The 15,000-nt window shown below is 48.7% G+C and overlaps 1 protein-coding gene across 1 annotated transcript in view; it reads left to right on the top strand.

Moving 5' to 3' along the window:
- nbeaa (neurobeachin a) overlaps positions 1–15,000 on the top strand; it is a gene marked incomplete at both ends in the record, with an annotated part of 70,039 nt that overhangs the window by 46,464 nt on the left and 8,575 nt on the right. The window contains 24 exon segments of the mRNA XM_083695144.1: positions 602–710; positions 840–921; positions 1,117–1,161; positions 1,164–1,221; positions 1,335–1,527; positions 1,709–2,413; positions 2,549–2,977; positions 3,125–3,342; positions 3,598–3,751; positions 4,215–4,238; positions 4,783–4,866; positions 5,668–5,848; positions 6,054–6,178; positions 6,325–6,390; positions 6,542–6,710; positions 6,993–7,360; positions 7,594–7,730; positions 8,313–8,467; positions 9,490–9,616; positions 10,806–10,925; positions 11,831–11,964; positions 12,761–12,822; positions 14,507–14,571; positions 14,830–14,938. Coding sequence (XP_083551270.1) covers positions 602–710; positions 840–921; positions 1,117–1,161; positions 1,164–1,221; positions 1,335–1,527; positions 1,709–2,413; positions 2,549–2,977; positions 3,125–3,342; positions 3,598–3,751; positions 4,215–4,238; positions 4,783–4,866; positions 5,668–5,848; positions 6,054–6,178; positions 6,325–6,390; positions 6,542–6,710; positions 6,993–7,360; positions 7,594–7,730; positions 8,313–8,467; positions 9,490–9,616; positions 10,806–10,925; positions 11,831–11,964; positions 12,761–12,822; positions 14,507–14,571; positions 14,830–14,938 — 3,919 coding nt within the window.

Here is a 15,000-nt window from a genome sequence, read left to right as displayed (position 1 = left end):
GACGTCCGAGTTTCTCGGAGTACCATATCAGAACGAGCCTGGCACCTGAGCCCTGTGCTATAACCCTTTCTCTCCCTATAGGAACACGGCCCTGCACCTGAACCCAGTACTATAACACTGTTATGAACGTAACATCTGCCTTATCTAATCTCACTCAACCTTGTGCCTGAATACTGTCATCCCCCTTCTCCCTCTTCGCTCCTGAGATATGATTCAGCAGAGCGCAGAGCAATACTGTAGGGTCACTTACATACATCTCTCTCCAGCCTGATAATACAGCCTCCGGCTGAGCCCTTGGCTGTCACATTGTCACGTCCACCTGAGTCTCTGTCCTGTTAGAATAGGACTCAGCCAGGCACACAATGTACCCATCCTTACAGGGTTACCTTTTATTGGACATACTGTTGTTGTCATAGCGATGTGCTCTCGAACAGTCGGTGACCATGGCTGTTTGTCCTGGTTTGTTTGCCTGTTACCTCATCCGTCATGGTAACTGACAAGGCCGCTGGGTGGTTTCTGTCATGGCCAGTTGGTGACACACCGTAAGACCAATGACAGCTTCCTTTGAGTGTGTTTTACGTTTATGTGTGTGTTGCTGCAGGAGGAAGGTGGAGATCATGCACACACACAGTCTGTTCACACTGCTGGGAGAGAGGCTGATGATGCACACCAACACCGTCTCTGTCACCACCTACAACACTCTCTACGAGGTAGGTTGCCATGGCGTCATACAACACTCTCAATGAGGCGGGTTACCATGGCAACAGATGCCACACTCGATGAGGAGTTTGTCTAGTATTTATGACATGTGATTGACAGCTGTCATTTTCTCCCTGTAGATTCTGACAGAGCAGGTGTGCACTCAGGTGGTCCACAAACCGCACCCAGAACCAGATTCTACTATCAAGATCCAGAACCCTAGTAAGTCCATAACTCACCTTCTGTCTCTCTATAGTACGGGTGGTAAGATAATACAGTATGACCCACTTTTTGAGCTTGCAGCTGCTATTTTCAGTGGGATAGACATACAACAATGCTTGAAATAGCTCGGAAAACAAGCTTAAAATGTAGTTCTTATCCCAAATGGTGTTTAACCCCCTCCTCTCTGTCTTTCAGTGATTTTGAAGGTGGTAGCTACTCTGCTGAAAAACTCCTCTCCCAGTGGAGGCTGTTCCTTTCAGATATGATCAAACTGTTCAGCAACAGCAGAGAGAACAGGCGGTGAGAACACACACACACCCACACACACCCACACACACACACACCCACATTACACACACATTACACACACACACACACTCTTGCATCAACTTGCCTGCTCCTGTGTGTTTCAGCTGCTTGCTGCAGTGCTCGGTGTGGCAGGACTGGATGTTCTCCCTGGGCTATATCAACCCAAAGAACCCAGAGGAGCAGAAGATCGCTGAGATGGTCTACAACATTTTCAGGATCCTGCTCTACCACGCCATCAAATACGAGTGGGGAGGCTGGCGTGTGTGGGTCGATACTCTCTCCATCGCACACTCCAAGGTGAGAGTTTGTGTGTGTGTGTGTGTGTGTGTGTGTGTGTGTGTGTGTGTGTGTGTGTGTGTGTGTGTGTGTGTGTGTTCGACCTACAAGGCCGGTAAAGTCCCAGGCTAAGATGTCAGTGATGAGTAGATATTGATTGTTGATTTATTGATATTGATAACTGATCACCTCTCTCCTGCAGGTCACCTACGAGGCCCATAAGGAATACCTGGCTAAGATGTATGAGGAATACCAGCGGCAGGAAGAGGAGAACATCAAGAAGGGGAAGAAAGGTTCCGTCTCCACCATCTCTGGCCTCTCCGCCACCCCCGCCCCTGTCGTCAACGGCAACGGCAACCTGGAGATCCGCGAGCTGGATGACTCCCAGACGCAGACCCCAGAGAGCGAGGCGGAGTACGGAGAAGGAGGAGGCGGAGATTCACGGAACCTCTTGGCCGAGGGGGCCGTGAAGGCACCCAATGGGGATGTGCTGACCCCCGGGGAGCAAAGTTCAGGGCCAGGGGTCAGGGTTGAAGTTCATGACCTGTTGGTGGATATCAAAGCAGAGAAGGTGGAGGCCACAGAAGTGAAGCTGGATGATCTGGACCTGTCTCCAGAGGGGCTGGGAGGAGGGGGAGGAGGAGGAGGAGGAGGTGGAGGGGGGATGGAGAATGGACCGCTCGTAGAGGTAGACTCTCTCCTAGATAGCGCTTACTGCGCCGTGGTACAGAAGCTGAACGGGAACCTGGCGCCTAAAGATGACACAGCAGGGTCAGGGGTCACCATGGGGTCAGGGCTGGGTCTCTCAGGGGTCAGCCTGGAGGATGATGGGAACATGGGGCCGCTCATCACGCTTGCCGACGAGAAGGACAGCGTCCCTAGCAACAACGGCTTCCTCTTCAGCAAGGTGGGGCTTGAATGTGTTTTGATCAAAATGTGTCACGATATACCGTAGCAACACAGCAACAATCGTGTTATTTAATGTATCTCTAAGTACTGTTTTTTTAACTACTCTCTCTCTCCTTCCATCCATCCCTCCTAGGTGGACGAGAAGCTGCTGCCTGCTCTAGCCTCCACAGACCCCCTGGTCCTGCCCAGCCCGGATCAACCCACAGGCTCCGTCCCGGTCCACTCCTCCACCAGCGCCAGTGATGACCTCAGCCTGCTGGCCCATATGACCAGCTGTGGCTCGGACCTGACCCAGACCGGAGAGCTCCCGGAGGACGGCCTCTTCAAGATCCAGAGCCCACTGGCTGACATCAGCTCCATCGCTGAGGCTGAGAGCCAGGCCCAGGCCCAAGCGATTGCCAGGGCAGAATACCTAGAGGGAGATGGTCCGTCTGGGGCAGAGGGAGAGGCCGCAGGTGGTAAAGCTGGAGGAGATGCAGCCAGTACCACGTCTGACACTGAGAGGTCTGATGATGGCAAGGACAAGGAGATGAAGAAGATCCAAACAACGGCCACGACTCAGGTCTGTGTGTGTGTGTGTGTGTGAGTGTGTGTGTGAGTAGTCTCAGTTTAGTTTGTGTTTGGTATGTTTGTGAGGTGTGCATTGAAGATCTTAGCTCATGTGCGGTAGCTGTAACTGCTCTCTCTCTTTCTCTGCTGCCCCCCGCAGGCCCTCCATGGCCGTACGGCCGCTCAGCTGGAGCGGGATCTGAGAGTGGACCTGGGGTTCAGAGGTATGCCCATGACGGAGGAACAGCGCCGGCAGTTCAGCCCCGGCCCACGCACCACCATGTTCCGTATCCCAGAGTTCAAATGGTCGCCCATGCACCAGAGACTCCTCACTGATCTGCTGTTCGCCCTGGAGACGGACGTGCACGTGTGGAGGAGGTGAGGATTGGATAACAGATCCTTCAGCCTTGTAGGCTGGGGGGGAAAGTATGCTGTATTAGTTGAAAAGGAGACGGAAAATCACCTCACACAGCGTGGTAAAGACTTTATCTCCTTATTAAAATACATTTGATCAACTGTCAACTGCCCCCTCCCACTCCCTCCCTCCCTCCCTCCCTCCCACTCCCTCCCTCCCTCTCTCCCTCTCTCCCTCCCTCCCTCCCTCATCCCTGTCTTTGCCTTCTCTTTTTGTAGCCATTCAACCAAGTCAGTGATGGACTTTGTGAACAGCAATGAGAACATCATCTTTGTCCACAACACCATCCACCTCATCTCCCAGATGGTTGACAACATCATCATCGCCTGCGGTGGCATCCTGCCTCTGCTCTCTGCTGCCACCTCTCCCTCTGTAAGTGGCTCAGTGCTGCCCCCATGTGGTGGAGTACAGCAGGCCAACAGCTGTTCTGTAGGGGTGACAGTCTGTCCCACTGTCTGTTGGAGTAGATTGAAAATGCATTCTTCCTAGGAGTACTCACTGATCTGAATATTAAATTAGATACATAAGTACATGAATTAAACTTTTAAGACTCTGTTTTCTGAATTCACGCTTACGTCCTGAGATTATTTACCTAACACTGTTTGATTACCTCTCCTTCTTTTCCTTCATTGTTTCTTAAACTGTGTTGCTTCTTTGATTTAAACCAAGATTTCTAACACTCGCATCTTAAAATAGAACAAGACTAACTTTGATTTTATAAGTTGACAATGTGTTTGTTTTAATCATCCTTTCTTTTCTTTTCTTCTCTCTGTTATCTGTGTTCTGTCTTTTCTCTCGTCTTTGTGTCTGTTTTTGTCTGTTTTTGCATGTACAGAGTTCTAAGGGTAGTGCGAACACTGTAAGTTTATTTATCTATTTTTACTAGTATTTTCTAACTGCTGTCTTATCGTCATTGTGACCAATTTTTGCTTGGTTAACATCCCTAGTGTTATTACAGCCCTTCTGTTCTTGCGTCCCTGCTTCCTCATATTGGTGGGTTCAGGCTTCTTGAAGCAGTTGCCTTAGTGATGACTCATCCTTAGAGGGTTCACAATCGCAATAAACAACAAGACAGAAATCATATTTTCAATTTTCACAATCCATTAACCCCTCTGCCACACCATGATTCTCACACAAGATATTAGAAGCCATTAGAGAGAGAGAGAGAGAGAGCGAGAGAGAGAGAGAGAGGGGAGTGGAGAGAAAGAGAGACGGGGGGGGGAAGACAAAGAGAAAGAAAGAGAGATTGGGGATGGATGGAAGGCAAGACAAAGCGATTACGTGAAAAGGGCAGATAGTGGAAGACAGAGTGGGCACAGACACAGACCATTCTTTTAAAAATGATCATCTTGACACTGAGGGCTTCCTCTACTAAGCCTGTCCCCTCTGTGTCGACACTAAAGAAGTCGGGAGGAGCCGACCCCCAGAAAGGGTCAAAGGGAGAGAAGGTGACCCCTGTCCCGGGGGGCATGGACACAGGGGGAGAGGTGCGTAGAGTCTAGGACCCCCCTTCAAAGGGAGTGGATTGAAACACGAGCACTGAGCACCCATCCAAGCATTGTAGCCTGGCTTCACTTAATGTGTGTTACACTTAGACATGTGTTGTCTCACCTACCAGCCATGAAGAGAACAGGCCAAGGCTAATGTGTGTGTACTCTTTCACTCCTTCACTCCTTCACCCCTTCACCCCTTCACACCCTTTCTCCCCAACCCAAAGCCATAGACATACAGAGTTCCACAAACTTGCTTTGACATGTACAACTGTCGGCTTCCAAAACTGTCATGGAACACTTGGTGCCAACATGGAGGACAGATTGCTGAACCCTGTAAATCTATGACTCTGTCCCAACCACCCTCTAGCTCTGCTAGCTGCCACAGCTGCTGTTCCTTTCACCAGCCAGACCCCCCAACAGGCCTTGAAAGCCCTGCCTGTCACAGTGTCATTGTCCCCGTCCTGTGTGCGTCACCTGGTGTCACCTGTAGCCATACTTTAATGTTTCACTCTGACCATAGCACAATGGTTTTGGACCAAACTGCTGCTGCTTTTGTGCAGGTCTTGTGTGAGTCTCTGTGTGAGTCTCTGTGTGAGGGTGTGGGTGTGGGTGTGGGTGTGGGTGTGGGTGAGGGTGCGGGTGTGTCTTTCTGATGAGGTGAGAAGCCTGACATCATCTTCCTCTCTGGAGAGCATGGACCCAACTCAGGTTGTGTATGTGTATCTGTTTTATTATTGTGTATCTGCATGTGTGTGTAATGTGTGTGTGTGTGTGTGTGTGTTCTCCTGTTCCTAGACTGAGCTGGAGAACATCGAGGCGACACAGGGTATGTCATCAGAAACGGCGGTGACATTCTTGTCGCGCCTCATGGCCATGGTGGACGTTCTAGTTTTTGCGAGCTCCCTCAACTTCAGTGAGATCGAGGCAGAGAAGAACATGTCTTCAGGGGGACTGATGAGACAGTGCCTCAGGCTGGGTAAGAGTGTGTGTGTGTTCAGTTGAGGGGTAGCTCTTTTTGTAGATGTGTCGTTGTTTTGACTGGTTTATTGATGTTTCGTCTGGTTTATTGATGTTGTAAACTGTTTTTGCTGTCTCTCTCTCTCTCTTTCTCTTTCTCTCTCTTTCTCTCTCTCTTTCTCTCTCTCTCTCTCTCTCTCTCTCTCTCTCTCTCTCTCTCTCAGTGTGCTGTGTAGCTGTGAGGAACTGTCTGGAGTGCAGGCAGAGACAGAGAGACAGAGGCTGCATGTCCTCCTTACCCAGCAGCAAGTCCCAGGATAACATACAGAGTGCCTCTGCAGCCAGCAAGGTCACACACATGCACACACATGCACACACATGCACACACACACACACACACACACACACACACACACACACACACACACACACACACACACACACACACAAACACACCTTTGCATAACCTTTACATCTGCCCTCTCTCCTTCCCAGGACCCAGACAGACTCCTGCAAGACGTGGACATCAATCGCCTACGAGCTGTGGTCTTCAGAGATGTGGTGAGTGTTTGTGTGTGTGTGTGTGTGTGTGTATTTGCAGAGCAATAGAACCTATCCTTCAGCCTGTCTCCAGGACAACAGCCTGTCTCCAGGACAACCCACATGTGGCTAAATTGTGTGTGTGTGTGTGTGTGTGTGTGTGTGTTTACAGGATGACAGTAAGCAGGCTCAGTTCTTGGCCCTGGCGGTGGTCTACTTCATTTCTGTCCTCATGGTGTCGAAATACCGGGACATCCTGGAACCCCAGCGGGAGATTGGCAGGTCCACCAGCCTATCAGGAAGAAGCATCCGCCATGAGATCAACTCTCCCACCAGTACAGGTAACAGTCCATGTGTCACATGTGATTCTGTTCCTCCAGTTACAGAGCAGAGTATAGGCCTGCAATAACTCAAGTAAGATCAGTGATGAGGGAGAAGCATTAGGAGAATAGTTATTACAATAATATCCATCATGAGAGAGAGATATTAGTAGATAGTGATAGATGAAAGGGAGAGAGGGGTGTAACAAGACAGTGATGAAGTATTGTGTGTTTGCACAGTAGGTATTAACAACCCCCCCACCCCCCACCCCCCACCCATCCCCCTTCCCACTCCCTCTCCAGAGCACCCATCGTCCTCGTTCTCTGACTCTGTCCGTGACAAGCAGACCCCCACTCCAGTAGAGGACTCCCCCCTGGCCTCCCTCCCACACACAGACTCAGGCATCGGGGACGAGGGCCACGTTTCCGGTGCCCTGAACGGAGCAGAGATGGGCCTGGGGCTGGGCTTGGGCATGGCAGGAAGAGAGACGGACAGAGACAGAGAGAGAGGAGGAGCCGACCTTCTCTGCACCCTCTCCTCTGAGGTCAGGAGGTCACAAGAGAGCCTATTGGATTCGCCTCATAACCCGAACTCTGCCGCCAACCCCAACCAAGCCCCGCCTTCCTCCATCTCCAGCGTCAGCCAGGCGAAAAAGGGTATCAATGTGAAGGTCGGTGTGTGTTTCTGTGTTATGTGTGTCTGTGATCTTATGCGATGTGTGTGTCTGTGGGTGCTACACATTGTGGAAGGGGTGAGCTACCAAACAAGCACCATCGTAACAGCTACTACTACTATCATTTCTGATTGAATACCAGGTAAACAGGAGCTGGAATTTGACCGTAAAAGACAGTGTCGCTACCCAAGGAGTTTAATCAAAGTTATCTGTCATTATGGGTCGTATAGGAGATCCTGAAAAGCCTGGTGGCGGCGCCTCTGGATGGAGGGGAGGCGGGGCAGGAAGTGGGGCCGACGCCCTACCACCCAGACCCTGCCCTGAAGACACACCCCATGCTGCCCATGCAGTTCCACTCCTTCGACAGGTACGCCCAGTCTGCTCCTCCTGTTGAGATGGAGAGAAAGGGTTACAGTACAGAGTTACGGTACATACATGTCATACCAGAAAATAGATCTGGACATGGACTCATTTCTACCACTCCCTCCTCTGACTCCCAACACGACAGATTTTATCAGCAGTATACAGGCACTCAGGCTGATATTGAAAATAAAAACTCCCCGCATCATTGAATCCCCCTGCGTTTTGTGAATTTTGGATTTGTATACTCTTTATCTATCTTTTATGAGCCCTTGAAGGCTAAATTATTGATCAAATAGGGTGTGCATATTTGATCAAAGCTCTGCTTTCACTGTGAGTGTATCTGTTCTTAACCTTTTCCCAGACAGACAGAACACTGCTGTCTGGGGTAGATTTACTTCTTTCAGAATTAATGTCAATGATCAGACTGTGATTGAAGAGCCAGAGAGGCTTTAAGGCATCTGTGGCTGTCAGGAGGGCAACGATGCCCACAGATTCACAGCCTCCTTTCAGCTGTAACATGTAACATTTAGTCCATTTAGTTGTAGGCTACTGTTTATGTGACAGCTTGACACCTGTGCTCTGATAGGAGCGTGGTGGTGCCGGTCAAGAAGCCGCCGCCCGGCAGCCTGTCAGTCAACACTGTGGGCACGCCCACCACCAGCGGTGCTGTCACACCAGGAAGTACCCCCAATATCTTCGCTGCTGCCTCGGCAACACCCAAGAGCATGATCAACACCACAGGTGAGGGGGTTGCACACACACACACACACACACACACACCAATCTGTCACCCAATTCCAGATCAAGCACCCCACCCTTACCCCTATGCTAGTGGAGATCTAAAAGCATTGGATAGGTATAATCAATCAAATCAAAGAACTTCACCTAACCTGTCTACATAAGGGCTGTTGTATTTGAGGGTAGATGTATTTGACATTGTTATGATTTACCACAATAAAACATGTTTGTGCCTTTGAGATTATTTATATACTTTTGAAACTCTTCTCTGTCTGTCTTATAACTGAAAATAGATCTGTAGACAAGCCAAGGTATTTGTTTGAAAATCTATTTTTTCAACAGACCTGACCTGACAGTATTCACAGCCTGTTAGTTGGCCCAAGCAGCAGTAAATTGAATCAGTTGTGGTGAAGTGAGAGTCCCTTTGATGTTTGCCGGGGCATTAGACAAGGGTCTTATTACTTACACTTTCGATGTAGAGTGCTGTCCATACTTTATCTTTTATCTTTTACCCTACAGGTACTTATTTTGACATTTATTTATCCAGGTACTTTAACCAGGTTATTTAGCTATTGACAACAAATTCTCCTTCACAATAACAACCTGGTTACCTGGAGTCGGAGGTCACAAGAGAGCATATTGGATCGTGATGGGTTTTAAACCGACAGTATGAGGCTAACTCACAGACAAGAAAGGAAGTGCTGTCTTTGCTGTTCTGTCTGTGCAGCGTCTTACTCAGCATCTTGTGTGTGGGGCTCATACTCAACACTTTGTCAGTCTGCCAGGCCCCCCTAATGGAGGAGGGAATAGACCGTTTTCCATAGATTGATTCCAGGTATTGATCTCAATGCTATTTCCAAACAACAGAGGCCATTGTAAGAATTCAAGCAGGAGTAAGGTATCAATGTCAATAAACTCATGTTTTCTCTTCTCTGTCTCCTTCACATGTTACAGGGCCTCTACACATGATACACTAACACACACTCTCTGACCCCCCCCCCCCCCCCCCCCCCCCCTCTCTCCAGGTGCCACAGACTCTGCCTCCTCTTCCTCCTCTTCTTCCTCCTCCTACGTCAACGGGGCGACCAGTAAGAACCTGCCGGCTGTGCAGACTGTGGCGCCCATGCCTGAGGACACCGTGGAGAATATGAGGTCTGAGAACAACCTCTCTCTCTCTCTCTGTCTCTCTCTCTGTCCCTCCCTCTCTCTCTCTGTCCCTCCCTCTATCTCTCTCTGTCCCTCCCTCTATCTCTCTCTGTCCCTCCCTCTCTCTCTCTCTCTCTCTCTGTCTCTCTCTCTGTCCCTCCCTCTCTCTCTCTCTGTCTCTCTCTCTGTCCCTCCCTCTCTCTCTCTGTCCCTCCCCCTCTCTCTCTCTCTCTGTCTCTCTCTCTGTCCCTCCCTCTCTCTCTCTCTCTCTCTCTCTCTCTCTCTCTCTCTGTCCCTCTCTCTCTCTCTCTCTCTCTCTCTCTCTCTCTCTCTCTCTATCCCTTCCTCTCTCCTTCTCTCTCCACCTCTCCTCTGTCCCCTCCCCTCCCGTCCACTCGTCTGCATGCTCACCCTCACACTCATGCCCATGTTGGAATACAGTATGTTGGAAAGCTGTCTGTCTGCATGAAGTGAATCATGTTTATGAACACATCTTCTTCCTGATACATGTTAAACTCAGTTCCCCCAGCAAACACACACACACACACACACACACACACACACACACACACACACACACACACACACACACATACACACACACCAGTATATTGTACTGTACTCATTCACTGAGGACACACATTCACCCAATGCAGTAGTTAGCATGACTAGCATAATGATACATAAATGTGTGTGTCTGACCCACCACTCCCCTGTCCAATGACCACCAGTTATCAATCCACTGTAAATCAACTTCAATTAAAAGCTTTTGTTCCAACTGGTAGGTAGATGTAACATCTGTGTCTATATTTGTAAAAGTGTAAAAACAGTGATATTTGTCAGCCTTTACGAATCATAAACAGGACACACTTTGTTTTGTTTTCCAATTTCATTTTTAAGGCTCTTTTTTTTTTAATTTTTTTTTTTTAGCTTTTTTGGAGTGGCACCTATTTCTATAAATTCAGATTCATAATGATTAAGTAAGTTTGTTCCTTCAGTCCCGCTAAGAGTAACTAGTTACTGTGTGATCATCCTTGTCTTCTTGTCTAGCAGTGACAATAAACGTTCTAGCCAGTGTTTGTGTCCCTTTAATGTCTCTCTCTGTGCTTTAGTTAGTGAGTAAGTCTAAGGTCAGTGTGTGTGTGTATGTATGTGTGTGTGTTGCCTTAATCTGTGTGTGCGGTTTGTATTGCAGTGCCTATTGTGAAGTGGAGCAGTGTGCACTGCGCAGCGGTCAGACGCCCCCAGAGCTCAAGCCCTTTAGCTCGCTGGCAGGCTTCCAGACAGCCCCCCGAGATGCAGGACAGTGTTTTAGGCAAGGAGACCCCCCGCCCTTGGCCCGAACCCACACTAATGCTCGTCACTATCTGGCCATGCTGAAAAGGACTGAAGTTCAGCTCTTTTTAACCATGAATGTCATTTTTGCCAGTATCAGTATCGCCTCAAGAAATGAAATCCATTTGATATTGTATATGAATTCTGTCCTCTCCAGCATGGCTGTATAGTAACCACCCACATTAACCTTGAAACCTGAACTCTGAATTCCAGAGGTCACATGCTTACATACGCTGCTCATGTTTGAGTCATTTTTACTGTAAATCACCTGAGGCTTTTCTCTTCATCTTCACTGTCTCTCTCTCTCTCTCTCTCTCTCTCTCTCTCTCTCTCTTTCTCTTGTCTCTCTCTCTATCTTTCTCTTTCACAGAGCAAAAGCTTATTTCACATAGTAGCTACACACACACACACACACACACACACACACACACACACACACACACACACACACACACACACACACACACACACATGCTTTGAGCCAGGTCTCACTGACTGAGCTGCTTGCATTAACCCAACACCATTAGCCTGTCATTACTTGTACTAACCTTGTCATAATGTTGTCATAACGTGGTCATAGTGCTGTCTTAATGCTTTCATATTATCCACACTGTCAGCACTGTAAGATGGATAAGTGGGATGCTGGCCGTCTCCTACATGGATTAGTACAGCTTAGCTGACTGTGTTTCTCTTCTCCTCTTTCTCTGTCTGTCCCTTTACTCCTCCTCCCTCTGCCCTGCTTTTCTCCCTCTGTCCCACCCCTCTTCCTCCCCTCCCCTCTATTAATCCCCCCCCCCCACACACACACACACACTCTATCTCCCCTGACTCCAATTACCCAACCTTTCTCTCCATCCCCTCTCTCTCCTTATTTCTTTCCAACAGTATCACCACCAAGCTGGAGCGTGCGTTGGAGAAAGTGGCTCCTCTGCTGAGGGAGATCTTTGTGGACTTTGCTCCCTTCCTCTCTAGGACCCTGCTGGGTAGCCATGGGCAGGAACTGCTCATAGAAGGTACAGGTGCTGTACACGGCTCCTTTACCTCTAACTGGCGTCTCTCTGTGGAGTCCCCCATTCACTGTTCTTCACCGCTCTGTCTGTGTAGTGTGTTTGTGTGTGCGTGCGTGTGTGTGTGCGTGTGCGTGTGTGTGTGTGTGTGTGTGTGTGCGTGTGTGAAAGAGAGAAAGAGCGAGAGAAGAAGTGTGTGTGTGTGTGTGTGTGTGTGTGTGTGTGAAAGAGGAAAGAGCAAGAGAAGAAGTGTGTGTGTATGTGTGTGTGTGTGTGTGTGTGTGTGTGTGTGTGTGTGTGTGTGTGAAAGAGAGAAAGAGCGAGAGAAGAAGTGTGTGTGTGTGTGAAAGAGAGAAAGAGCGAGAGAAGAAGTGTGTGTGTGTGTGTGTGTGTGAAAGAGAGAAAGAGCGAGAGAAGAAGTGTGTGTGTGTGTGTGTGTGTGTGTGTGTGTGTGTGTGTTGGCTGGCTTCCTCACCCATACGTCAAATCAGGTATGAGCCACAACAATATTTTGTACTTTGATGTGAGATCTTGAATGTGAGATCTTGTCCTACTGCAGTGCTCTTCTGAGTAGTCGATCGATCTCAAATTGTGTGTCCAGTTCCCACCTGCTTCCTGGTGTCTTGTTCGTCTGAACCACTGTCTTAATGTTGGTCTGAAAATCTCTTTCTTGTCTTTTCTTTGGAATGCCTTTTATCTGATTAGTAATTGTTTGTTTGTGCGTGCGTGCCTGCGTGCGTGCGTGGGTTCGTTCGTGCGTGCGCATAATGTCTTCTGACTGGGCTGTATGTATGTTACTGTACTGCAGGTCTAGTGTGTATGAAGTCCAGCACATCCGTAGTGGAGCTCGTCATGCTGCTCTGCTCACAGGTTAGTCACTATTTTCTTCTCTTTCAAGTCTTCCAACAACTTCAACTCTGCGTTGACCCTCATTTGCCAGTGTTAGTTTGGGTTTCTTCAAACCCCCCTCCGTCTACAGTGGTCATAGATGTAGAACTAACCAGACGATTAGGAAGACTGTGGTTTGAGTGACAGGTGAGTAGTGCGCTCATATGGGTGTCTGGTTACAGGACCCGCCCTTGATGTCTCCAGCAATGGCTGACTTCTACGCAGGGCTCATTGGAGATAAAACAGTGTATTTGTAGATGGATTCTCATGGACTTCACCAATTTATTTTAGTCTTGTTTAAACAAGCATCCATGCTTGACACAACACTGATGTTGCTGTACCCCCCCCCTCCGCCACCCCATTTTGAGACGTAAACAAGGCCATTAAACAGAATCCCCCAAATGTTTTACATGGAGCCATTAGTGTGGCTATAAACCATTTCCCATTAAGCATCAGCCATTATCATAAACCATAAAAACACATTAGTACAATACACTAGTTGTCTACAAACTGTAGCAATATTGCGTCAGATATCACCTTATTGCCTAGGCTTATGGCTCTACTGAGAGCTTGCCATTATACAGTCCCTGTAGAAGCCTCTGTCTGCCTCCGACGGTACAGCAGGCAGCACTCAGCAGAAGGCAAACGGAGTGGTACTCACCGCTACCGGTGCCCGTCACCGATCCTTCCTAGAAAAGAACACTTTCTCTCCCTCCATTTCTCCTCTCCACTCTTCCCTTGTGTTATTCCTGATTTCGACTGAAGTCTAAAAGTCCTAGTAGGAGCCCCACCCATCTTTCTTCCTCTTTTCTCCTCTCCTCTCCTCTCCTCTCCTCTCCTTCCATCTTCTACACAGTCCTGTCTCCTCGCTATCCTGCTGTTCCACTTTTCTCCTCTCTGTTCTTGCTGGTCATTCTTCTCCTTTCATCATCTCTCCGCTGTACGTCTTTGCTCCGTCCTCAAAACCACTTTTTCGCTCTTTTCTCTATTTCAATCCAGCTCCTTAAGCTCCTTACCTCTCTGCCTCATCTCTTCTCCTTTACTCTTCATACTGTCCTTCACTCTCCTCCCTTTCATCCCCCCTCTCCTCTCCTCTCCTCCCTTCTCGTCAGCACATCTAGTATTACCCTGGCTCTAGCCCTAGCCTGCCATTAGGGGCCCAGGGGAACGAACCTGAGTCCAGATATTGATCCTCCGGATGGGGAAGGTAACCAGAGACGCTCCCCTGTGTCCTCCAGAGCCATCCATGCATGGAGATAATGGAGCTCTCAGAGACGAGGGCTTTCAACTGAGCTCTCACCCACCACAGAAGTCTGAGTGCACACACACACACGCACGCACGCACGCACAAACAAACAGACGCACGGACCCACATACACACACACACACACACACATGCACACATGCACACACAGCAACGAAAGCCTCTAAAATGTAACCGTTCTCCCTGAAGATCCATCTTATGTTTTGTTTGAACAGTTACTGTATGTTTTATTAAGTTAATAACGGGTGCAAACTTTGTTCAGTAAATCTGGACACAGACTTGCATTGTCACTATATGTGATCCTTTCTGATGATTGCAAGACCCCTGACCCCTGACCCCTCACCCCAAGCCCTGAACCTAACATGAAGGTGGTGACAATGTCTCTCTATCTTGGGTTCCCAGGAGTGGCAGAACTCCATCCAGAAGAACGCTGGGCTGGCCTTCATCGAGCTCATCAACGAGGGAAGGTAATCTTATCTTAATCTCATAATCTGTCATCCTCCTCAATCCGCACATCAGGACTGGATTATTCATAGTCGTCATCATCATCTAAATAACAGTGGGAGGCTCAGATGGGATAATACATAAGTCTCGGTGTATCCTCGGAAGTCCAACCATTACAAAACAATTCAACACAATACAGTACTGCTCTCCATCTCTCTCACATTTCTTCCTCCCCTCCTCCCCCTCTCTCTCTCTCTCTCTCTCTCTCTCCCTCTCTCCAGACTGTTGTGCCATGCTATGAAGGACCACATAGTGCGTGTGGCCAACGAAGCAGAGTTCATCCTGAACAGACAGAGAGCAGAAGACGTACACAAACACGCTGAATTTGAGGTGAATGCCAGGAGACTCCCTCTCTCTCTCTCTCTCATGTAACGAATGTGATTTAGATTAGT

The sequence above is a fragment of the Argentina silus genome (genome assembly GCF_951799395.1).
Source record: "Argentina silus genome assembly, chromosome: 2".
NCBI lineage: Eukaryota > Metazoa > Chordata > Actinopteri > Argentiniformes > Argentinidae > Argentina > Argentina silus.
This window is presented reverse-complemented; position numbering and strand designations above follow the sequence as displayed.